This window comes from Palaemon carinicauda, chromosome 39, assembly GCF_036898095.1.
Source record: "Palaemon carinicauda isolate YSFRI2023 chromosome 39, ASM3689809v2, whole genome shotgun sequence".
Classification (NCBI taxonomy): Eukaryota; Metazoa; Arthropoda; class Malacostraca; order Decapoda; family Palaemonidae; genus Palaemon; species Palaemon carinicauda.
In genome coordinates, this window is record NC_090763.1 from 24,271,031 (window position 1) to 24,297,064 (window position 26,034).

General features: G+C 44.4%; 1 protein-coding gene across 2 annotated transcripts in view; it reads right to left on the reverse strand.

The window, feature by feature from the left end:
• The window catches only part of LOC137631084 (pyruvate dehydrogenase protein X component-like), a 61,723-nt gene that overhangs the window by 30,817 nt on the left and 4,872 nt on the right, over positions 1-26,034 (reverse strand). The window contains exon 2 of one of the 2 annotated variants that reach the window (XM_068362706.1): positions 3,101-3,282. In XM_068362706.1, the coding sequence (XP_068218807.1) occupies positions 3,101-3,282 (182 nt within the window). Of the gene's footprint in view, positions 1-196; positions 1,129-3,100; positions 3,283-26,034 lie in introns of both variants that reach the window. The other variant, XM_068362705.1, reaches the window with a different exon arrangement.

Sequence of the window (26,034 nt, forward strand, 5' to 3'; positions counted from 1 at the left end):
TTACAGAAGAAAAATCTTGCCTAAATTACCAGACTTAGATAGAATAAGAAACCTGGAATTACTGTACTTAAAAGTGCACACCACATTCCCTGTATGCCAACATACAAAGCATCAATGAATTGCAAAGCTTTAGAGCACAAAAGCATTGCTTCCCCATAACAAGACAGCAGTGCTATTAATTGATATAGTACTGTACCTGACAGTCAGGAGGGAGATGTTCCGGATGATCAACACCAGCTGTTAATTCACAAAGTTTGCTGTCAAGTTTGTGGATATCAGCAATAGATGACATCTCACGATTTGGTACATCATTATCCAAAATTAAATTTGCATCATCAAACAATTTTGTTTCAAGGATATCCTTTGTTACATCATTCAAGAGTAATGCGGGTTCATCTGGGATTTTATTTGCTAAAATATTATTTGTCATTAATTTTGCACTGTCTATCAAATTTTCATCATGACAAATTTTTTTTGGTACATCATTGAATGCTAACTCTTCTTCTAAATGGACTGCCTCTGCTGCCACTGTATTCACAATTAACTTTGCACTGCCTACTAATTTCATCTCATTTTGAATTTCCTTGGTTTTCTCCAAAACTAATTCTGACTCATCTATTAACACTGCTTCATGAGAGATTTCAATGGATGGGGCACTATCAATGACTAATTCTACAGTATCAACTAATTTTGATTCAAGAGTTGAGTTTTGATCATCTACTAACTTTGTTGGTGTGTTTGTTTCAACCGAGTCCCTTTTATTACTCACTATGGGCTCTGAATCAATTTTTGTTTCCTCTATGCCAAAAGTCCTACCTGATGGCAAAGTAACATCACTAATGCAGGTAGTATCCAATAATTTGGGATAACTGGATTGAGTTTTACAAACTCCCTCTAGTTTTCCACCATCTGAGAGATCTGCGTGACACTCTCCATCATAATCTAAGCTTAGCTTTGACTCTGTGAAGGCTTCAGTGTCTGATACTTCCGACTGTGGGCACTGAGCTACAGTATTTACACTATTGTCGACATCCTTCATGATTGCCGAAGCAAGCTCACTATGAACTTCACAAAGATTGTCCAGGAATGAGTCACCGCTGGCATCATCACCAAAATCAAATATTCCAGCTGCAAAATAACAGAATTTGTAATGGCTCCAATTAAAGAATCACTCACAAATCTCAGTATCACAATGAGAAAAGGATACATGCCAGCACCCGGAAAAGTAAAAGGAACTAATTCCTACATAGGACACAATGGTACCCATATCAGTCTACTAATACTTCATGGATCTTTGTAATTCACCAGACATCAAGAGACTTTGTGTCAGCAAACTGAGGGTAAGAGTGTCCCTCACAAATATTGGAATACGTAATACCCATATGATCTTGAGTTTGTGCTTACACCTTGATAATGAGACTTTGCAAAAGCAAAGAAAGATGTGACAGGCAATACATTTTCATGACAAAATATTATTATTTTGGCTACAATCAAGAGTACACATTAATGAGAATGTCTGCACATAAAGGGTTTAATAATATGAAAATTCATACCCTATTTCAATAATCTTATCTTTCAATAATAATCCATTCATAACCACACCCAGAATGAAAATTAAAAAAGATGAGAATAAAAATAAATCGGAATTCAGATCTACTCATATCATAGAAAATTCACTCAACGAAAGAAATTAACAACCAATGGTAAACGTTGAAACTTTTTGCCGACTCAATTATAGTAGGTTTTACCACATGTCTCAAGGCCAATTATTCACCTGCTATATTTGTACATTGCACTGTAATGGTAAACAAATCTTCCTTTCTTTAATTCATTGTAGTAGTGAGATTTAATTGCAGTGGAAAATTTTACTATAGACAGGAAAACAAATGATACTTTACCAAGTGAAAGATGCAACTACAGTGAACCCTCGTTTATCGCGGTAGATAGGTTCCAGACGCGGCCGCGATAGGTGAAAATCCGTGAAGTAGTGACACCATATTTACCTATTTATTCAACATGTATATTCAGACTTTTAAAACCTTCCCTTGTACGTAGTACTGTTAACAAACTACCCTTTAATGTACAGAACACTTAATGCATGTACTACAGTACCCTAAACTAAAACAGGCACAAATATTAAAGGCGATTTTATATCATGCATTTCCTAAACACGCTAAAAAGCACGATAAAAAATGGCAACCAATGTTTTGTTTACGTTTATCTCTGATCATAATGAAGAAACAAACTGGAGGTAGAGCTTTGCTTATTACCCAGACATATTTCCCATACTTTTCCCTTAGAACTACATCACATCTTCCTACTTTAGATATATATATATATATATATATATATATATATATATATATATATATATATATATATATATATATATATATTTATATATATATATATATGTGTGTGTGTGTATATATATATATATATATATATATATATATTTATATGTATACACATATACATACCTACATATATACATACATACATATATACATAAATACATGCATATATATATATATATATATATATATATATATATATATATATATATATATATATATATATATATATATATATATTACTGTATATATATGAGTTATGGAAAAAATCCGCGAAGTGGTGAATCCGCGATGGTCGAACAGCGAAGTAGCGAGGGTTCACTGTACTCATTTAGAATAAAATTCCTATTCTTATTCTTTTCAGCTAATACCTCAAAGATATTCAGCCATAAAAAATATGGTACAAATAAAATAAATAGCAATACAGCACTATCAACTTCTATTCCTACCAATAAAAGGGTTCAGTAAGCCAATAAAAAGCCACCTTGTATAGTAGACGTAATGTACTATAAAGGATTAAGCATGAAAGCAAGCATATATAATCAGTGTACAATACTAAGATAATCAGTATAGCATATTATGAAGTACTATAATACACATTTATCTTTGTAGTTCTATTCAGTGACCATATAGATGAGCTCCTACTTCTGTAATGTTTAAAAAGAAAACCACTTTAAGATTACAGCATGCACGGGCAATTTAATAAAATATAAGGGAAACCACTGGAACTTTACTTCAGAACCTACCAAAATCTTTGCTAAAATGCCCTCTTCCTCTGTATCCAGGGCAACGACAGCTTTATCTGTTTGAATGTCACAAAGAACATCTCCTGGGCTTACTGTATCACCTTCTTTCTTCAGCCATTTGATAATTGTTCCTTCCATCATAGTAGGAGACAGTGATGGCATTTTAATAGGTACTCCTTCAGCTGTGAATGGAACAATCACAAGGAATTTATAACTCCAAACTAAAATTCCTCCCTTTGGTAGTTGTTAATCAACTGTCTAAGAGAAAAATAAATATGCAAATCTCATTAACCCTTTTTACAATGAACAATTACATTACAAAAGCATTCAATGTAGTACTGTATAAATCTTCGACAAATGTATTGGAAGGCTGTAAAAGGTTACTGATCATAATTATGCCTCCAGACGACTCGCATGACAGCTGTCATAAAGCGTTAGTTGCACCACTGTACCCAGGCATATGACAAAAGCCCTCTACTATCGTTATGAATTTTGGCAGTTAATGAAAATAAATATTGGATAAACATTTAAAATATAAAAGAATTTAAAAGTAATTTGTGTGTTTCCTAGATACAGAGTCCTTTAAAATGATGAATGTCTGTAGCAGAGCTAGAACAGCTGTTGAAATCATTAACAATGTGTTGAGCAATGGTGAGTAGCCCTAACACCTTTCCTGTCAAAGACACTTCATTTTTTATCTTTGCCTCAGGACTGTGAGGGGTGATTGAGGTGGAAGTTTAACTTTAAAGGACTTGGGGTTTGTATAGCTAGGAAAAATACAAATGGCTTTTAAAACTGGGAGATTTCCTTATTGATCGGTGGGGAATTCCCTAGAATGGAGCTAATTTGTTCTTTTTCTTCCCTCGGAAATGCCAGTCTCCAGCAACCTTCTATTAGCCTATCATAGGGATGAGTAGGCGGATAGGGCCTGACCAGTACTTGGTTAGGACATGGTACTAGGTCGATGAAGGAATCCTTTGAAGGAGAGACGCAGTCTGGTGCGAAATACCTTGTTCATGATGGCTTATAGATAGGTATCCTGAATTTAGTTTGTTGAATAAACTCATTCAGACAGGGTTCAATGACCAATCTCCAGATCTCAGTTAACTTCTCCACCAGGAAGAGTTAACTGTAGATGCCCCTAGACCTGTTTCAAATGAATTCTAGCACATTCTTTTTCAACATACTTTTCACCTCCACTAGGAAAAATGTTATTTTTATAATAAAATAAATTTTTGAATATACTTACCCGGTGATTATATAAGCTGCAACTCTGTTGCTCGACAGAAAACTCTACGTTAAAAATCCGCCAGCGATCGCAATGCAGGTAGGGGGTGTACTTCAACAGCGCCATCTGTCGTGCAGGTACTCAGTACTCAATGTAAACACAGAACTCAATTTTCTCCTCGGTCCACTGGGTCTCTATTGGGGAGGAAGGGAGGGTCCTTTAATATATAATCACCGGGTAAGTATATTCAAAAATTTATTTTATTATAAAAATAACATTTTTCAATATTAAACTTAGCCGGTGATTATATAAGCTGATTCACACCCAGGGGGGTGGGTAGAGACCAGCAATAATTGTTTACATTATTATGAGCTAAGGATTTTTTATTTCATTTTAGCAGTTATTCAAAATAACAAACATAAAATAAATAAGTACCTGGTAAGGAAGTCGACTTGAACAATTACTCTGCCTTTTTAAGTACGTCTTCCTTACGGAGCCTCGCGATCCTCTTAGGATGCTGAGCGGCCCCTAGGATCTGAAGTATCAAGGGTTGCAACCCATACAACAGGACCTCATCAAAACCTCTAATCTAGGCGCTTCTCAAGAAATGACTTTGACCACCCGCCAAATCAAGTAGGATGCGAAAGTCTTCTTAGCCTTCCGGACAACCCAAAAACAATAATAAAACATTTCAAGAGAAAGATTAAAAAGGTTATGGAATTAGGGAATTGTAGTGGTTGAGCCCTCACCCACTACTGCACTCGTTGCTACGAATGGTCCCAGAGTGTAGCAGTTCTCGTAAAGAGACTGGACATTCTTAAGATAAAAAGACGCGAACACTGACTTGCTTTTCCAATAGGTTGCGTCGATTATACTTTGCAGAGATCTATTTTGTTTAAAGGCCACGGAAGTTGCGACAGCTCTAACTTCGTGTGTCCTTACCTTCAGCAAAGCTTGGTCTTCCTCATTCAGATGGGAATTAGCTTCTCGTATTAACAGTCTGATAAAATAGGATAAAGCATTCTTTGACATAGGCAAAGATGGTTTCTTAACTGAACACCATAAAGCTTCAGACGGGCCTCGTAAAGGTTTAGTTCGTTTTAAATAGAACTTAAGAGCTCTTACAGGACATAAGACTCTTTCTAGTTCATTTCCAACCATACGATAAGTTTTGGAATATCGAACGATATTGGCCAAGGCCGAGAAGGCAGCTCGTTTTTGGCTAGAAAACCAAGTTGTAGAACATGTAGCCGTTTCGGATGAGAATCCGATGTTCTTGCTGAAGGCATGAATCTCACTGACTCTTTTAGCTGTGGCTAAGCATACCAGGAAAAGAGTCTTTAAGGTCCTTCGTGGTCTCAAAAGACTTAAGGAGGTCCTGTAGATCTTTATTGTTGGAAAGATCTAAGCCTCTGTGACGGAAGACTGATGCCAACATGCTTCTGTAACCCTTGATAGTGGGAGCTGAAAGAGATCGTTCTTTCCTCAGATATAAGAGGAAGTCAGCTATTTGAGTTACAGAGGTACTGGTCGAGGATACGGATACTGACTTGCACCAGTTTCGGAAGATTTCCCACTTCGATTGGTAGACTCTAAGGGTGGATGTTCTCCTTGCTCTAGCAATCGCTCTGGCTGGCTCCTTCGAAAAGCCTCTAGCTCTCGAGAGTCTTTCGATAGTCTGAAGGCAGTCAGACGAAGAGCGTGGAGGCCTTGGTGTACCTTCTTTACGCGTGGCTGACGTAGAAGGTCCACCCTTAGGGGAAGTGTTCTGGGAACGTCTACTAGCCATCGAAGTACCTCGGTGAACCATTCTCTCGCGGGCCAGAGGGAAGCAACTAGCATCAACCTTGTCCCTTCGTGAGAGGCGAACTTCTGCAGTACCTTGTTGACAATCTTGAACGGAGGGAATGCATATAGATCTAGATGTGACCAATCTAGTAGAAAGGCATCTATATGAACTGCTGCTGGGTCCGGGATTGGTGAGCAAAATATTGGGAGCCTCTTGGTCATCGAGGTTGCGAAGAGATCTATGGTTGGCTGGCCCCAGGTGGCCCAAAGTCTCTTGCATACATCCTTGTGGAGGGTCCATTCTGTTGGAATTATTTGTCCCTTCCGACTGAGACAATCTGCCATGACATTCAAGTTGCCTTGGATGAACCTCGTTACTAGTGATATGTCTAGACCTTTTGACCAGGTGAGGAGGTCCCTTGCGATCTCGTACAACGTCAGAGAGTAGGTCCCTCCTTGCTTGGAGATGTACGCCAAAGCCGTGGTGTTGTCCGAGTTCACCTCCACCACTTTGCCTTGAAGGAGAGACCTGAAACTTTTCCAGGTCAGACGTACTGCCAGTAGCTCCTTGCAGTTGAAATGCATTGTCCTTTGACTCGAGTTCCAAAATCCCGAGCATTCCCGACCGTCTAATGTCGCACCCCAGCCTACGTCCGATGCGTCCGAGAAGAGAACGTGGTTGGGAGTCTGAACAGTCAGGGGAAGACCCTCTCTAAGGTTGATATAGTCCTTTCACCAAGTCAGACAAGACTTTATCTTTCCGGAAACCGGGATCGAGACCGCTTCTAGCGTCTTGTCCTTTTTCCAGTGAAAAGCTAGATGGTATAGAAGAGGACGGAGGTGTAGTCTTCCTAGTGACACAAATTGATCCACGGATGACAGTGTCCCTACCAGACTCATCCACAGCCTGACTGAGCAGCGTTCCTTCTTCAGCATCTTCTGGATGGATAGCAGGGCTGGGGGCTGATCGTCTTGTTCAGCAACGTACACATCAGAGGGTTCCTCATCCGAAACTGGGTTGTGCAGTCAACACCCTACCGGGTTGCTGAGGTTGACGCACTGCGTCACAACAAGTCACCTCTGCTGGTTGTTGAACGTCCTGAACGTCAACAACCACCTCCGAGCGTCGCTTAACGTCAACGTGCGACTGGCAACCCACACTGGGTCGCATCGGTGGAGGAACCACCTCAACTGGCAGACGCGAGTAGGTTACCTCAGCGTCAACAGGGCGCACAACCGACCGGTTGGAAGGTTGTTGGCCAGAAGGAGGAACCACCTCAACTGGCAGACGCGAGTAGGTTACCTCAGCGTCAACAGGGCGCACAACCGACCGGTTGGAAGGTTGTTGGCCAGAAGGAGGAACCACCTCAACTGGCAGACGCGAGTAGGTTACCTCAGCGTCAACAGGGCGCACAACCGACCGGTTGGAAGGTTGTTGGCCAGAAGGTTCTTCTCCGCATTTAAGTCCTCTATCAAGGACGCAAGCTTGGACTGCATGGCTTGCAGCAAAGCCCATTTAGGGTCTACGGGAGCAGGTGTGGCAACAGACGGGGTTAGCGACTGAGGCGGAACCGTTTACCATCCCTGAAAGCCTTGTTATGTGTGACATAATAGTACAGCAAAACTTCAAAGGCTTGACAAAAGCTGAGAAGTTGACCTGTAAACAACTTGGAGCGTCTCCTGGCTAGGCGCCAGGGCGAGTCTACCAGAATTGAGAAGTCTATCTGGGCAGAGGCATGAACTCCCAAGCCGAGAACTTCTCTCGTGTCATATCAGACTCTCGCTCTATAAGCCAGTTTAAAAGAAGGGAAATCAAAGGCTGTATCCCTAAAAACTCCTCCTGGTGCAAAAACCAGTCGCCTAGCCAACGTAACGCTCTCTAGGAGAGCGAGAGAGCACTAGCTTAAAAACAACGGCTTCGAAGTAGCTAGGCCTAGTGTAAGTTCTGACGTTTAGGCGAACGAGGAGCAACAGTTACAAGATCCGGACGAAGATCCTTAAAAAGAATCATCATGATTTAATTAAAGTCCATAGGAGGCTAAGCAGCTTAAGGCTCCTCTCCATCTGACAGAGTCCTCAAGGGAATATCAGTAGGAGGGAGAACAGCAACTTCCTCATCTACAGGAACCTTGTCCGATAAAAGCTAGGTTACCTCAGTGAGTCTCTCACTGGAGCATTAGTAGCAGACCAGAAGGCAACGTCATGTAACTGCTTGACAGTCTGTGAACTGTCAACAACTGAACTGTCAACCACAACAGGTGCGTGAGGACGTACAGTGTCCACTCGAGACTGCTTTGACTGTCTAGACTGAGCAGTCAAAACAACTCTAGAATGCGGAGGTTGACGCACCGCGTCAAAACAAAACAACTTAGACTGTTGTTGTACCTCGCGAACGTCAACGGAAGGTTCCGTGCGTCGCTGAACGTCAACATGCGGCTGGCAGGGTACACTGGAACGCATGGGTGGCGGGACTCTCTCAGCTGGAGTGCGGCAGAAGGTCGCCTCAGCGTCCACAGGACGAACAACCGTGGTTGGTTGTAGGCTAGAGGTTGGTGTCAACCTTCTCCGCACGAAAGTCCTGCATCAATGACGTTAACTGAGACTGCATGGTCTGCAGCAAAGACCACTTAGGGTCTACAAGAGCAGGTGCGGCAACAGACGGTGTGACTGCCTGATGCGGTACCGCTTTGCCTCTCTTAGGAGGTGAGCAGTCGTCGGAAGACTGCAGCGAGTCCGAACTGACCCAGTGGCTACAACTGGGCCGTTGGACTTGCGCGGAAGGGACCGACTTGCGCTTAATAAGCCGCGAGACCTTGGTCCATGGTTTCTTACGAGAAACCTCTTCCGCAGACGAGAAATAAATGGGCTCTCTCGTCTTTGTGTGGGTGGGGCGATCTTGGGTAGATACGCCCGAAACCACGGAGGGAAAAACGTCTTCGTTGATCAAGGCCTCTCGAACCCATAAGTCGTTCGACATTACTTCTCCCCTGGGCTTGGGAGCTTGCAAGAGGTCCCGGACTAGGTGAACGACAGGCACGAACAGACGAACCCTCGGACGCAACACTGTAACACTTTGCGCATATCACTTTATCGATTTTCTGTTTTGCACTTATTTCACTGAAATCGAAACTTTTACTGATTTCTACCTGAAACACGCAATTCTACCCTTCATTAAAAGATAGTAATTGCGAAATCAGTCGTATAATGCAGCTCATTAATACTAGCAAAAAACAGAAAACATATATAAAGATAAAAAATTCAGTGGCTGGGAAAGAGACTAAACACTAGTTCAAATAAACTACGTTTACAATCTCTCACCGCACATAGCCTGGGGACAAGAATAAAACCCTAGAAACGTTTTACCTTCCTCCCCGTACAGAGACTAGGGACGAGAGTAACACGAGAACAACGTTACCTGCTTGAACGGAACGTTTTCTCTCCTCTCTCTCCCTCCGTCTCTATCTCTCTCTCTCTTTCTCTCTTGATTTCGCACCTAAGAGAAGAGCCCAATTATAATATCGTCAAAAAAAAAAAAAAAAACATGTTATTTGACTAAAGGAAAAAACTGAAAGGTTTTCCAAAAAAGTTCCTTTAATTTATAATTTAAAACATTTAAGCTAAGAAAGAATGAACAAAACGTCAGAATCGATTTACTCTTACTGCAAAGTGAAACCGTGATACACTCTCTCTCTATCGTAACGATAGAGCGCATGTTGAACGTCCTGAACGTCAACAACTGCGTAGTCTAAAAAACTAAACGTTAGTTCATCTTTGAAAACAGTACGAAGACTATCAAAGAAATTCTTTCATGAAACATTAAATTTAAAAATTTTTAAATTCTTTAAAGGCTAAATACGATATAACGGGCTCAACGTTGATTAACTTCGGTTCCAAGTTAGGACCGCCTACTATCAGGAAAGGTCGCATATAAACAAAACATAAAAATTTATTTTTATATGTTTATAAAAAATGGAAAGTTAATCGAAGAGGCCTAATAAAGGCGGAGAGATATAAAATATATAGATCTATAACGTGTTAAGCAAAATTACTAAAAACCTGAACACACTTCCGTCTAAGGGAAGGGTCGGCCATTTAAAAGTGAAAGAGAGTCCATACTCTCTTTGTCACCATAATTAAATCTATCCAAAACGAGTTCAAGTTTTGAGATGAAGATAAAACACCTGCATAGCGAAAGCTCAAAACTAGAATAGTGTACTTCACCAAATAGTTGTGAAAACAAATCCAGTTAGTAACAGCGAATTAGTAGGTCTTGCCGGTAGCCCGACAGAGAGAAAATTGAGTTCTGTGTTTACATTGAGTACTGAGTACCTGCACGACAGATGGCGCTGTTGAAGTACACCCCCTACCTGCATTGCGATCGCTGGCGGATTTTTAACGTTGAGTTTTCTGTCGAGCAACAGAGTTGCAGCTTATATAATCACCGGCTAAGTTTAATATTGAAAACCAGGGCTTTGGTGATGTTTGAAGATTCTTGATGAACACTATTGATCTGCAAGATAGGTAGAGCCTGCATTCCAGAATAGGTATAAAGTACCCATCCTGAGGGACACTCAATATCAAAGTCTCAGCCCTGTGCCTCTGCCAAATTACCCAATGGCATGATAAGCCTCTCCTCTACTCGTGGCAGCATGAGAGGGATAATGCCATCATCGATATTTCACTCTACCCATCTACCTCCTTCCCTAACCTGACCAAGATGGGGCCTCAAGGAGCTGTGCACACACAGAATCCCTTTGTGTTGAAGAGTTCTTAGGCAGTCTCAATCAGGTTGAAGAGAAAGTTGCTGAGGCTTTCTTTACTCCAGACTCAGCAGGCATAGTCACACACGAAGGTTTGTCTGAAGACACCCTCAGGGCTAGAGTCCTTGATACAGACTACAGTACACAAAGAATTAGAGATTCCTGCAAAGCAGTTTTCCACTTTACCACCACCTGCATGTGACTCCTTGTAAGGAGAAATATTGCCATCTGCAATGACGTATTTTTAAACATCAGAGTTGCCTCTGCACAAGCTTGGTTTGAGAATTGGGAAACCAAAGCATCCCTCCTCTTCAAACCAGGCTGCATAAGACTCCTGTACCTCTCCAAAGAATCAAGCAGCGAGACAGATTGGAGGATGGCCATGGAAGAAGACCTCAGTGCTACCAAATCAGAGCAGGATATGCCTTCTAACTTTAGTCTCTTACTGACTGGCCAACTTCAAGGGGTGATGATGAAACAGACTCCGGCATAAAAAAACCCTTGCTCCCTTGAGACTGAGGAGGGGGCAGGATCTTGTTTGACCAACTGGAAGCAAAACAGTTCTCAGATCCACAGGCCTGATCATAAACTCAATCCAGGACAAAACTAGCATGATTTGACGACCATGGAAGCGCCAGAGAAGGCCTAGACGCCTGAGAGGCACCTTAATGCGGATCAATAACCAAAGTCCGACCTAAAGGCTGTGCCAAGGTCATCTCACCCTGTTCATTGCACTTACAAATCAGTGCAAGAATGTCCACAAAGGATTAAAGCAGCTGGAGTTCTCTACTTCTATTGGTACAGGCCCAAGATCCGATACCTATGGCCCTAAAGACTTCTGAGTATTCTTGTACCTCATAGGAGTAAAGGGTTTAGCAGGCTGCTCCAGTGATCAACTCACTCCCTGGTGAAGGAGAGCTTTATAGGCAGTACGCTCACCAGGGCACCAGCCACCCGTTGAGATACTACCGCTAGTTTTCTGTCCTTCGCATGGCCAGATAGTAGTACAATGGATCCCTCTCTCTCGTTACGGCTCATTTTCCCTTTGCCTGCACATAAACCGAATAGCCTGGCCTATTTCTATATTCTCCTATCTCCTCATACACCCGACTCTTTAGCTATGATAAGCAGCTCTTCTAGGACACTCCAAAATCAAACCATTGTTCTCTAGTCTTAGGTAGTGTCATAGCCTATGTACTATGGTCTTCCACGGTCTTGGAGTAGAGTTCTCTTGCTTGAGGGTACACTTGGGCACACTATTCTATCATATTTCTCTTCCTCTTATTATTTTTAAGTTTTTATAGTTTACATATGAAAGATTTATTTTGATGTTGTTATTGTTCTTAAAACATTTTATTTTAATTCTTCATTTCTTCTCTTGTAATTTATTTATTTCTTTATTTCCTTTCCTAACTGGGCTATTTTTCTCTGTTGGAGCCCTAAAGCTTATAGCATCCTGCTTTTCCAACTACTATAGGGTTGTAGCTTATCTAATGCTGTAATAATAAAAATAATAATAATAATAATAATGGCCGAAAGGTGTACATGGGCCCACACGAACCATGCACAATACCTCTATCCCACCTGCCTAAGGGAACCTGGGGCCAGGGACCAACCAGGTGTTGTTCATCTCCTTGATAGGAAGGTGGTGACATCAAGAGAAGTATTCTTGCAACAACGATTGGCCTTTTTCTTCCTAGGAGAAGAAGTATCTGGCCTATTCTTCACACATTCTCCTATTTCCTCATACACATGACAACACTAAATTACCCCCTAAAAAAATTTCTTCCCTCAAGAGGTTACCTAATGCACTTATTATTCAGTGACTACTTTCCACTTGGTAAGGGTAGAAGAGACTTTTTAGCTATGGTAAGCAGCTCTTCTAGAAGAAGGACACTTCAAAATCAAACCATTGGGTGGTGCCATAGCCTCTGTACCATGATCTTCCACTGTCTTTGGTTAGAAATCTCTTGCTTAAGGGTACACTCAGGCACATTATTCTATGTTTCCTTATTTCCTTTCCTCACTGGGGTATTTTCCCTATTGGGGTCCTTGGGCTTACATCCTGCTTAGCAAGTAATAGTAATGATAATATTACACTGAAGAGGAAAAGGAGTGAACTCACTTCTTGCACTTACTAACCTTCTCTTCAGGCCCTGAACCAGAGAAGTTGAGGTCTGAGCAATCATCGATAATGAAGCTCCCCCAAGGGGAGAAAAGACATGGCTTGCTCTGACACGAAGCACAACACTGGGGATCAATGTTACAAGGGAAGCAGCTAGTACCAGTACATTTACTGGTACTCGTATCATAGACACAGAAAGGGAGGGAGCCATAGGCACAGGGGTGAGGAGCACTAAAGCAATTCTTATAAGGGTGACAGGAACTGGGATTAAATGCACAGGTTTTAATGACCCCAACTTTAAGGCTTTGCCACTACTGGTGTGGGAGCTTACTTTTGCTCTTTAGGCATTGACACAGCCATAACCACAGGTGTAGGAGCCTTCTTTACAGCCCTCTTTGGCTTCGAGCGCAATGCGTAGATCACTGGGTGTGCTGAACCTCATCTGTAATCACTTGGGTCACTGACATTGGGGATACCAGGGGGAGGTAGCCTTAGCTACCAGGTCCCTCAAAAAAGACATTGAGGGTCTACCTGAAAGAAAAGCAAGCCTTCCCCAGCTCACTCATTGTCAGCAGTCAGTAAGGAAGAGCTTCTAGAACATGTTGGGGTGTGGCAATCACCTCACACTTCATCTTTGAAAAGACTACTCGATGCAGATCTGAGTTCTCCATGATCTCGAAGCATCCTCACTAAAACCCAGCAAGCAGCGAACTCAATGAGGGGCGCACAGTTCTAAACAGTCTCTCTGTCTTTATCATGTGCATTTCCAAGAATGATGCAGGAGACGACTTAGCCTTCCCCTTCCTCAAATAATATGCTCGTGTTAACATGGTGCCATGATCTACATTTGGTAAATGTGGATAATTGCACACAATCATGCCCCTGAGGTGCCGAGAGAGTGGATATCGCTGGCTTAGTCATAAACTGATGTAGTGTCCAACATACACTAACATTCCTGCTTTGTTTCATTAGTAAAACTAATCGAATATTGTATAGCCATTCAAACTAAAAAGTATGAGAATAAGATTAAACAGGCTTGGATAAGATGCAACACTACCACTATACTCATTGCGGCTGAAGACAAACATAGAAGTCTTTGATAGGAGAGTAATTAGGCTTATTCACCTACCCTTGCAACCTGTCATTAACTACTGTACTTTATTAACTATTTCAACAGCTGTTCCAGCATTGCTGAAGCCTTTCCCTGTTTTAAAATATGAAAGGTTTGTGTAAGTGTGGAAAAAAATCAATGTTTTCCAGAGCTGAACTAGTATATATTAGTAGTTTACAATTAACATAGACTACAATGCTAATAGCAGCTTGGCTATTAGATGGCCACAAAGAGATTAGGCAGGGAAAATGGATATACTGTATTAGCTACCCAAATTGGCAACTGATATAAATGGGGTTAATTTTTTAGTTCAAGTGTAAACTTGCAATATACATGTATTATGAAACAATTTTTTTTTCTATAGTTTAAAAAAACATCACCTGCTACTTTTAGATGTCATAATTTGTTAAAGTCCATATCACACCAATTTTTCATGGACATGTTTTATGTACTAACTGTTAATGTAGAAATTGACCATCCTTTTGGAGCCTATCTTTACTTATTTTTCCACTTACTCATTAATACTTATTCCAAATGGAAAATAAAGGATAATTCCATTGGTTAGGAGGGACTCAATAGTTGCATGATCCCAATATTCTTCATATCCGTACATTCATGTAAAAAAAAAAAAAAAAAATAGCTTGATCCTAAATATTATCATTGACACAAAGGATTGTTTGATCAAGATATGTTCTGTGCCTTAGGGAAAACAAGGGCTGTATTCTAATTCAATAAAGGAATTATGTTATTTTCATTAGTAAAATGTTATTTTTATTAATAAAATAAATTTTTGAATATACTTACCCGATAATCATGTAGCTGTCAACTCCGTTGCCCGACAGAATTCTATGGAGGGATACGCCAGCTATCACAATACTAGAAGGGGGTGTACTTACCAGCGCCACCTGTGGCCAGGTACTCAATCATTTGTTGTTTACACCTCCTCAATTATTCCTCGGTCCACTGGTTCTCTCTGGGGAGGAAAGGGAGGGTCGATTAAATCATGATTATCGGGTAAGTATATTCAAAAATTTATTTTATTAATAAAAATAACATTTTTCAATATTAAACTTACCCGATAATCATGTAGCTGATTCACACCCAGGGAGGTGGGTGAAAACCAGTGTACATGATTAAAGGATAGCTAAGTATCCCAAAATTTCATATAACAGTTATCTCAAATAACAATGAAATAATAAGTACCTGGTAAGGAAGTCGAATAGAACCGTTACTCTGCCTTTTATTTAAAGTTCGTCTTCCTTACTGAGCGCAGCGTTCCTCTTGGAGGCTGAATCAACCCAAAGGTGCCAAAGTACAAGGGGTTGCAACCCTACTAAAGGACCTCTACCAAACCTTTAACCCAGGCGCTTCTCAAGAATGAATAGACCACCCGCCAAATCCAAGGATGCGGAAGGCTTCTTAGCCTACCGTAACAACCATAAAAACAACAATAAAAGTATTCAAGAGAAAGGTTAAAAAGGTTATGGGATTATGGGAATGTAGTGGCTGAGCCCTCACCTACTACTGCACTCGCTGCTACGAATGGTCCCAGGGTGTAGCAGTTCTCGTAAAGAGACTGGACATCTTTCAGATAAAATGATGCAAACACTGACTTGCTCCTCCAATAGGTTGCATCCATAATGCTCTGCAGAGAACGGTTTTTATTAAAGGCCAACGAAGTAGCTACAGCTCTTACTTCGTGGGTCCTTACCTTCAGCAATGCAAGGTCTTCCTCCTTTAAGTGAGAATGTGCTTCTCTGATCAGAAGACTTATATAGTACGAAAGCCCATTCTTGGACATGGGTCTCGAGGGTTTCTTGATGGCACACCATAAGGCTTCTGACTGACCTCGAATAGGTTTAGACCTCTTCAGATAATATTTGAGAGCTCTGACAGGGCAAAGAACTCTCTCTAGTTCGTTACCTACCATGTTGGAGAGGCTAGGTATTTCGAACGATCTAGGCCAAGGACGTGAAGGAAGCTCGTTCTTTGCTAGGAATCCAAGCTGAAAAGAACATGTAGCTGATTCGGTTGTGAAACCAATGTTCTTGCTGAAGGCATGAACCTCACTGACTCTCTTAGCTGTTGCAAGGCAAACGAGAAAAGCAGTCTTGAGGGTAAGATCCTTGAAGGAAGCTGACTGGAGAGGTTCGAACCTAGATGTCATAAGGAACCTTAAGACTACGTCCAGATTCCAGCCTGGAGTGGAAAGACGACGTTCTTTAGACGTCTCAAAAGACTTGAGAATGTCTTGAAGGTCCTTGTTGGAAGACAGGTCCAAACCCCTGTGGCGGAGGACTGAGGCCAACATGCTCCTATACCCTTTAATCGTAGATGTTGAAAGGGATCTCTCATTCCTAAGATGAAGAAGGAAGTCAGCTATTTGGATCACAGAGGTATTGGTAGAGGATATTGAATTGGCTCTACACCAGCTTCGGAAGACCTCCCACTTAGACTGGTAGACTCTACGAGTGGAAATTCTTCTAGCTCTGGCAATCGCACTGGCTGCCTCCTTCGAAAAGCCTCTAGCTCTAGCGAATCTTTCGACAGTCTGAAGGCAGTCAGTCGAAGAGCGTGGAGGTTTGGGTGCAACCTGTCTACGTGTGGTTGACGTAGAAGGTCCACTCTTAGAGGTAGAGTCCTGGGGAAGTCGACTAGCCATTGACGTACCTCTGTGTACCATTCTCTTGCAGGCCAAAGGGGAGCAACCAGCGTCAGCCGTGTCCCTTCGTGCGAGACGAATTTCTGCAGAACTTTGTTTATAATCTTGAACGGAGGGAATGCGTACAGGTCGAGATGGGACCAGTTCAGAAGAAAAGCATCTACATGAACCGCTGCAGGGTCTGGAACAGGGGAACAATAAAGCGGAAGTCTCTTGGTGATGGAGGTGGCAAACAGGTCTATGGTAGGTTGACCCCACAACGTCCAAAGTCTGTTGCACACACTCTTGTGGAGGGTCCATTCCGTGGGAATGACCTGATTCCTTCTGCTGAGGCGATCCGCTGAAACATTCATATCGCCCTGGATGAACCTCGTGACCAGTGAGAGGTTTAGACCTCTTGACCAAATGAGGAGGTCCCTTGCGATCTCGTAAAGGCTCCTCGAATGGGTCCCTCCTTGCTTGGAGATGTAAGCCAAGGCTGTGGTGTTGTCTGAATTCACCTCCACCACTTTGCCTAGCAGGAGGGACTTGAAGTTCAACAGGGCAAGATGGACTGCTAACAGTTCCTTGCAGTTGATGTGGAGTAATCCTTGTTCCCTGTTCCATACTCCTGAGCATTCCCGTCCGTCCAAGGTCGCACCCCAGCCCGAGTCCGATGCATCCGAGAAGAGATGAAGATGGAGGGTCTGGATGGCCAATGATAGACCCTCCTTGAGAAGAAGATTGTGCTTCCACCACCGGAGAGTGGTCTTCATCTCTTGGTTGATAGGGATAGAGACTGCTTCTAGAGTCGAGCCCTTGTCCCAATGAGCTGCCAGATGGAATTGAAGAGGGCGGAGGTGGAGTCTCCCTAGCTCGACAAACAGGGCCAGAGATGAGAGGGTCCCTGTGAGACTCATCCACTGTCTCACTGAGCAATTGCTCCTCTTCAGCATGCTCATGATGCACTGTAGGGCTTGGTTTATCCTGGGGGCCGATGGAAAAGCCCGAAAATCCCGACTCTGAATCTCCATTCCCAGGTACACAATGGATTGGGAGGGAATGAGTTGAGATTTCTCTATATTGACTAATAGACCTAGGTCTCTGATTAGATCTAAAGTCCAAGAGAGGTTCTCCAGACAACGACGACTCGTGGAGGCTCTCAACAGCCAGTCGTCTAGGTAGAGGGAGGCTCTGATGTTCGATAAGTGCAGGAATTTCGCTACATTCCTCATCAGATGAGTAAAGACCATAGGAGCTGTGCTTAGGCCAAAACACAGGGCTTGGAACTGATAGACAACCTTTCCGAAAACGAATCTCAGGAAAGGTTGGGAGTCTGGATGAATGGGAACGTGAAAGTATGCATCTTTCAAGTCCAACGAGACCATCCAGTCCTCCTGTCTGACCGCTGCTAAGACCCGACTTGGTCGTCTCCATTGTGAACGTCTGCTTGGTGACATACTCGTTGAGAGAGCTGACGTCCAGCACCGGTCTCCAACCTCCTGTCTTTTTGGCCACAAGAAAGAGACGGTTGTAGAAGCCCGGGGATTGATGGTCCCGGACTATAACCACTGCCTTCTTCTGCACAAGTAGCGACACCTCCTGTTGCAATGCTAGCCTCTTGTCCTCTTCTTTGTAGTTGGGAGAGAGGTTGATGGGCGATGTGGTCAGAGGCGGTTTGAGGCAGAATGGAATCCTGTAACCGTACCTCAGCCAACTGACAGACTGTGCGTCTGCACCTCTCTTCTCCCAGGCTTGCCAGAAGATCTTGAGCCTGGCTCCTACTGTTGTCTGGAGAATCTGAGAGTCAGTGCTTTCCCTTAGATGTCCTGGGTCCTTTCTTAGACTTGCCCCTGTGAGAGTCTGGACGGGAGCTTCCTCGGCTGGGGGCTCTACCACGAAAGGGCGGTATGAACCTAGTGGCCGGGGTATCAGCCACTGGAGAGCGATAAGTCTTGGGGACAGAGGTGGTAACCCTAGACTTACGAGCCGATGAAGCTACAAGATCGTGCGTGTCCTTCTGTATCAGGGCAGCCGACAAGTCCTTAACTAGCTCCTCGGGAAAGAGGAACTTTGAGAGTGGAGCAAAAAGGAGCTGTGACCGCTGGCACGGTGTAATGCTGGCTGAGAGGAAGGTACACAGTTGTTCCCTTTTCTTCAACACCCCTGATACAAATAACGACGCTAGCTCACCCGATCCATCCCTGATAGCCTTATCCATGCAGGACATAATTAACATGGCAGAGTCTTTGTCCGCAGGAGATGTTTTCTTGCTGAGGGCTCCCAGGCACCAGTCGAGAAAGTTGAACATTTCGAAAGCTCTGAACAACCCTTTCAGAAGATGATCCAGGTCTGAGAAGGTCCAACAAACCTTCGAGCGTCTCATCGCAGTCCTCCTGGGCGAGTCCACCAGACTTGAGAAGTCAGCCTGGGCAGAGGCAGGAACTCCCAAGCCTGGTGCTTCCCCTGTGGCATACCAAACGCAACCTTTCGATGCGAGCTTCGTTGGAGGGAACATGAAGGAAGTCTTGCCCAGGTGTTGTTTAGACTGAAGCCACTCCCCTAAGGTCCTTAAGGCCCTCTTGGAGGATCTAGCTAGGACAAGCTTAGTATAGCTCGACTTAGCTTGTTGCACGCCTAGCGAAAACTCAGATGGAGGAGAGCGGGGAACAGCAGAGACGAAGTGGTCAGGGTAAAGCTCCCTGAGTAGAGCCAAGACCTTTCTAAAATCAACAGACAATGGAGAAAGCTTAGAATCCTCCACGTCTGATGAGGGATCAAGATGTGCCTCCTCATCATCCGACACTTCATCAGCAGAAGGTAGCGAAGCAAAAGGACCAGAATGCTGAACCGCAGAGTCAGAACGGGTAGGAACAACAACAGAGGTTTCCTCAACTTGAGGGAAAACCTGAGGTTCAGACTGCATAGGCTGAACAACAGTCGGAGCAGAAGGCAGGTGCAAGGGTGAAGGAGGTTGACTCCTAGCAAGAGTTGCACCAAAGGATTGCACCGGCTGAGCGGAGGACGGAGGAGGAGTAGTCCGTTCCTGTTCCTGAGAGATGAGTGGAGCATGAGAAGGTTGAGGCTGCGCAGAACAAGGTAAAGTTCTAGCAAGCTGAGGCTCCTGAGGCGTAAGTGCATGGTGTAGATGAGCTTGCCTAGATGAGGGTTGAACTCGGTGCAGCGCTGGTTCAGACAGACTCACGGAGGGGAGAGGTTGTTGTACCCCAACCGAGAGTTGCACCACTGGTGGAGCAGCAAGGGGAGGAGGAGGAAGAGTGTAACTCTCCTGATCCCAAAGCAAAGGTTGCCTTAAAGAAGGCTGAGGTTGAACAACACTGTGAACAGCAAACTCCGAAAGTGGTTCAACATCGTACGCCTGGCAGATGGTGCTGCGACCAGGCGGAGCAGGTGCAGGCTGGGAGAGCACAGGCGGAGCAGGTGCAGGCTGGGCGAGCACAGGTGCAGCGAGAACAGGTGGAGGGAGTGCAGGAGGTGCAACACTCTCAGCCCGACACTCACGCATCAAGTCCGAAAGCTGAACTTGCATGGACTGAAGCAGGGTCCACTTGGGGTCGGCAGAAACGATAACAGACTGAGGTAAAGTCACAGTCGGGGTCTGAATAGGCAGAACCTTACTCCTCTTGGGCGGAGTACAGTCGACCGATGACAGAGGCGAGTCGGAGCTGAGCCAATGACTGCAACCTGGCTGAGCACTCGCTGACTGAACTCTACGTTTAAGCGGTCTCGAGACCTGAGACCAACGTTTCTTCCCTGCATGAAGATCAGCGGACGAGAAGACGGGCTCAATCGTCTGCAGGTGGGAGTGACGGTCTAAGGAAGACACGCCCGCAACCACCGAGGATAATTCTGTGCGCCTAACAAGGCCTGCCGAACCCTTAAGCCCTTCGACATTGCTTCTCCCCTGGGCATGGGAGCTTGCAAGAGGTCCCGGACTGGGAGGACGACTGGCTCGCACAGAAAAATCCTCACGCACCACACTGGCACCACTAGCACTTGGCACTGCACAGACACTAGCACTGGCACTATTTCCACCCACTGCACTCTTGACCTTCAGTTCTTTAACCTCGGCCATCAGAGACTTATGGTCACTTACCACTGATTCTACTTTATCTCCTAAAGCCTGAATAGCACGCAAAACAGTTGACATATCAGGCGGAGGGCACACAGTAGGTTCGGGGGTAGCCACTACAGGGGTAGGAAAAGGTAGGGGATCATGAGGTGAGGAAAACATAGAAGAGTGAGAAGAACTTCTCCTAGCTCTAGTTCTCTCTAACTTGGATGAATATTTTAAAAGACGTACAAAATCCAATTCCGAAAGTCCGGCGCACTCCTCACACCGATTTTCTAATAGACAGGGCCTGTCCCTACAGTCAGAACAAGCGGTGTGAGGATCTACCGAGACCTTCGGAATACGCCTATTGCAAGACCTACATCGTCTATGGGAGGGAGCTTGCGAAACGTCAGACATCTTGTTTCAAAGAGTAAGTCAAAGGGTGATCCAAAAACATGCAAAAATTCATTAACCGTTAATCAGAGTTTATATAAAAGCTAACTAGCTAATATAAAAAGGATTCCAGTATGCGACAGCCGTTAATCTAAGAGAATACTTCACCAAATATCCATGAATAAACTCGAAGACCATGAGCGTATCCCAGAACGTCTAGCCGGAAGCACGACAGAGGAATAATTGAGGAGGTGTAAACAACAAATGATTGAGTACCTGGCCACAGGTGGCGCTGGTAAGTACACCCCCTTCTAGTATTGTGATAGCTGGCGTATCCCTCCATAGAATTCTGTCGGGCAACGGAGTTGACAGCTACATGATTATCGGGTAAGTTTAATATTGAAAAATAAATTTTTGAATATACTTACCCGATAATCATGTAGCTGTCAACTCCGTTGCCCGACAGAATTCTACGGAAGGGATACGCCAGCGATCACTATACAAGAAGGGGGTGTACTCACCAGCGCCACCTGTGGCCAGGTACTGCAGTACTTCTTGTTGACACCACCTCAATTTTTCCTCGGTCCACTGGTTCTCTATGGGGAGGAAGGGTGGGTCAATTAAATCATGATTATCGGGTAAGTATATTCAAAAATTTATTTTACTAATGAAAATAACATTTTTCAATATTAATCTTACCCGATAATCATGTAGCTGATTCACACCCAGGGAGGTGGGTGAAAACCAGTGTACATGTATATCAAGAAGCTAAGTATCCCGTATTTCATATTATCAGTTATTCAAAATAACAATGAAATTTATAAGTACCTGGTAAGGAAGTCGACTTGAACCATTACTCGGCCTTTAATAAGTTCGTCTTCCTTACTGAGCGCAGCGTTCCTCTTAGGAGGCTGAACAACCCTAAGGTGCTGAAGTATAAAGGGCTGCAACCCATACTAAAGGACCTCTACACAACCTCTAACCTAGGCGCTTCTCAAGAACGAATTGACCACCCGCCAAATCAACTAGGATGCGGAAGGCTTCTAGCCTACCGTAACAACCCAAAAAACAACAATAAAAGCATTCAAGAGAAAGGTTAAAAAAGGTTATGGGATTAAGGGAATGTAGTGGTTGAGCCCTCACCTACTACTGCACTCGCTGCTACGAATGGTCCCAGGGTGTAGCAGTTCTCGTAAAGAGACTGGACATCTTTGAGATAAAATGATGCAAACACTGACTTGCTCCTCCAAAAAGTTGCATCCATAATACTCTGCAGAGAACGGTTCTGTTTAAAGGCCATCGAAGTGGCTACAGCTCTCACTTCGTGGGTCCTTACCTTCAGCAAAGCAAGGTCTTCATCCTTCATGTGAGAATGAGCTTCTCTAATCAGAAGCCTTATATAATACGAAACTGCGTTTTTGGACATAGGCATCGAAGGTTTCTTGATGGCACACCATAAGGCCTCTGATTGTCCTCGTATAGGTTTTGACCTTTTAAGATAGTATTTTAGAGCTCTGACAGGGCAAAGAACTCTCTCTAGCTCGTTACCCACCATGTTGGAAAGGCTAGGAATTTCGAACGATCTAGGCCAAGGACGTGAAGGAAGTTAATTTTTTGCTAAAAATCCGAGCTGTAAGGAACATGTTGCTGATTCGGATGTGAATCCTATGTTCCTGCTGAAGGCGTGAACCTCACTAACTCTTTTGGCTGTTGCAAGGCAGACGAGGAAAAGAGTTTTGAGAGTAAGGTCTTTGAAAGAAGCTGACTGGAGAGGTTCAAACCTAGGAGACATAAGGAACCTTAAGACTACGTCTAGATTCCAGCCTGGAGTGGACAATCGACGTTCTTTAGAAGTCTCGAAAGATTTAAGGATGTCTTGTAGATCCTTGTTGGAGGAAAGATCCAAACCTCTGTGGCGGAGAACTGAAGCCAACATACTTCTGTACCCTTTGATCGTAGGAGCCGAAAGAGATCTAACATTCCTAAGATGTAACAGGAAGTCAGCAACTTGGGTTACAGAGGTATTGGTAGAGGAAACTGCATTGGCTCTGCACCAGCTTCGGAAGACTTCCCACTTGGATTGATAGACTCTACGAGTGGATATCCTCCTTGCTCTGGCAATCGCTCTGGCTGCCTCCTTCGAAAAGCCTCTAGCTCTAGCGAGTCTTTCGACAGTCTGAAGGCAGTCAGACGAAGAGCGTGGAGGTTTGGGTGTACCTTCTTTACGTGAGGTTGACGTAGAAGGTCCACTCTTAGAGGGAGAGTCCTGGGAACGTCGACCAGCCATTGTAGTACCTCTGTGAACCATTCTCTTGCAGGCCAAAGGGGAGCAACCAGCGTCAGCCGTGTCCCTTCGTGAGAGACGAACTTCTGAATGACTCTGTTGATGATCTTGAACGGCGGGAATGCATATAGCTCGAGATGGGACCAATCCAGCAGAAAAGCATCCACGTGAACTGCTGCTGGGTCTGGAACTGGGGAACAGTACAAAGGGAGCCTCTTGGTCATGGAGGTGGCGAACAGATCTATCGTTGGCTGACCCCACAAGGTCCAAAGTCTGTTGCACACGCTCTTGTGAAGGGTCCATTCCGTGGGGATGACTTGATCTTTCCTGCTGAGGCGATCTGCCGAGACGTTCATATTGCCCTGAATGAACCTCGTTACCAGTGAGAGGTTTAGACTTCTTGACCAAATGAGGAGGTCCCTTGCTATCTCGTACAGCTTCCTCGAATGGGTCCCTCCCTGCTTGGAGATGTATGCCAAGGCTGTGGTGTTGTCGGAGTTCACCTCCACCACCTTGTTTAGCAGGAGGGACTTGAAGTTCATTAAAGCCAGATGAACTGCCAGCAACTCCTTGCAGTTGATGTGAAGCGTTTCCTGTTCCTTGTTCCATGTTCCCGAGCATTCCTGTCCGTCCAAGGTCGCGCCCCAGCCCGAGTCTGATGCGTCCGAATAGAGATGAAGATTGGGGGTCTGAACCGCTAACGATAGACCCTCCTTGAGAAGGATGTTGGTCTTCCACCACATGAGAGTAGTCTTCATCTCTTTGGTAACAGGAATAGAGACCGCTTCGAGCGTCATATTCTTGTCCCAGTGAGCTGCTAGATGGAATTGAAGGGGGCGGAGGTTGAGTCTCCCTAACTCGGTGAACAGGGCTAACGATGACAGGGTCCCTGTTAGACTCATCCACTGTCTCACCGAGCATCTGTTCCTCTTCAGCATGCTCAGAATGCACTCTAGGGCTTGGCTGATTCTTGGGGCCGACGGAAAAGCCCGAAAAGCTTGACTCCGAATCTCCATTCCCAGGTAAACGATGGTTTGGGAAGGAATAAGCTGGGACTTTTCTAAGTTGACCAAAAGACCCAGTTCCTTGATCAAGTCCAAAGTCCAGTTGAGACTCTCCAGACAGCGACGACTTGTGGGGGCTCTTAACAGCCAGTCGTCTAAATAAAGGGAGGCTCTGATGTCCGCCAAGTGGAGGAATTTCGCAATATTCCTCATCAGTCGCGTAAACACCATAGGCGCCGTGCTTAGGCCAAAACACAGGGCTTGGAATTGGTACACAACCTTTCCAAAAACGAATCTCAGGAAAGGTTGGGAGTCTGGATGAATAGGAACGTGAAAGTAAGCGTCTTTCAGATCCAACGAGACCATCCAGTCCTCCTGCCTGACCGCTGCTAGGACCGACTTCGTCGTCTCCATAGTGAACGTCTGCTTGGTGACATAAGCATTGAGCGCACTGACGTCCAGCACCGGTCTCCAACCTCCTGTCTTCTTGGCCACCAGAAAGAGACGGTTGTAGAAGCCCGGGGATTGATGGTCCCGGACTATCACCACTGCCTCCTTCTGTAACAGGAGCGACACCTCTTGGTGTAACGCTAGCCTCTTGTCCTTTTCCTTGTAGTTGGGAGAGAGGTTGATGGGAGAAGTGGTCAGAGGGGGATTGCGGCAGAATGGTATCCTGTAACCCTCCCTTAGCCACTTGACAGACTGGGCGTCTGCACCTCTTCTTTCCCAAGCTTGCCAGAAGATCTTGAGTCTGGCTCCTACTGCTGTCTGGAGAGGAGGAGAGTCAATGTTTGCCTTTCGAAGGCTTGGGACCTTTCTTGGACCTGCCCCTGAAACCGTCTGGACGGGTACTTCCTCGGCTGGGGGCTCTGCCACGAAAGGGCGGAATAAATCTTGTAGCAGGAGTATCGGCCACTGGGGTGCGGTAAGTTCTAGGAACCGAAGGAGCAACCTTAGCCTTACGTGCTGAAGAGGCCACAAGGTCATGAGTGTCCTTCTGAATAAGAGCCGCAGACAATTCCTTGATAAGGTCCTCAGGAAACAGGAACTTAGAAAGTGGAGCAAAAAGTAACTGAGACCTTTGACAAGAGGTGATACCAGTGGAAAGGAAGGTGCAAAGTTGTTCCCTTTTCTTGAGTACTCCCGAAACAAACATGGAGGCAAGTTCGCCGGAACCATCGCGAATTGCTTTATCCATACAGGACATTATAAGCATGGCCGAGTCCTTGTCAGATGGGGCAGTCTTCTTGCTCAAGGCCCCCAGGCACCAGTCGAGAAAATTAAAAATCTCAAAGGCGCGAAAGACTCCCTTTAAGAAGTGGTCTAAGTCAGAAAAGGTCCAGCAGACCTTAGAGCGCCTCATAGCCGACCTTCGTGGAGAGTCAACCAAACTTGAGAAGTCAGCCTGGGCAGAGGCAGGGATTCCCAAGCCTGGTTCCTCTCCTGTGGCATACCATACGCCCGCCTTAGAAGTCAGCTTAGTAGGTGGAAACATGAATGACGTCTTCCCTAGTTGCTGCTTGGA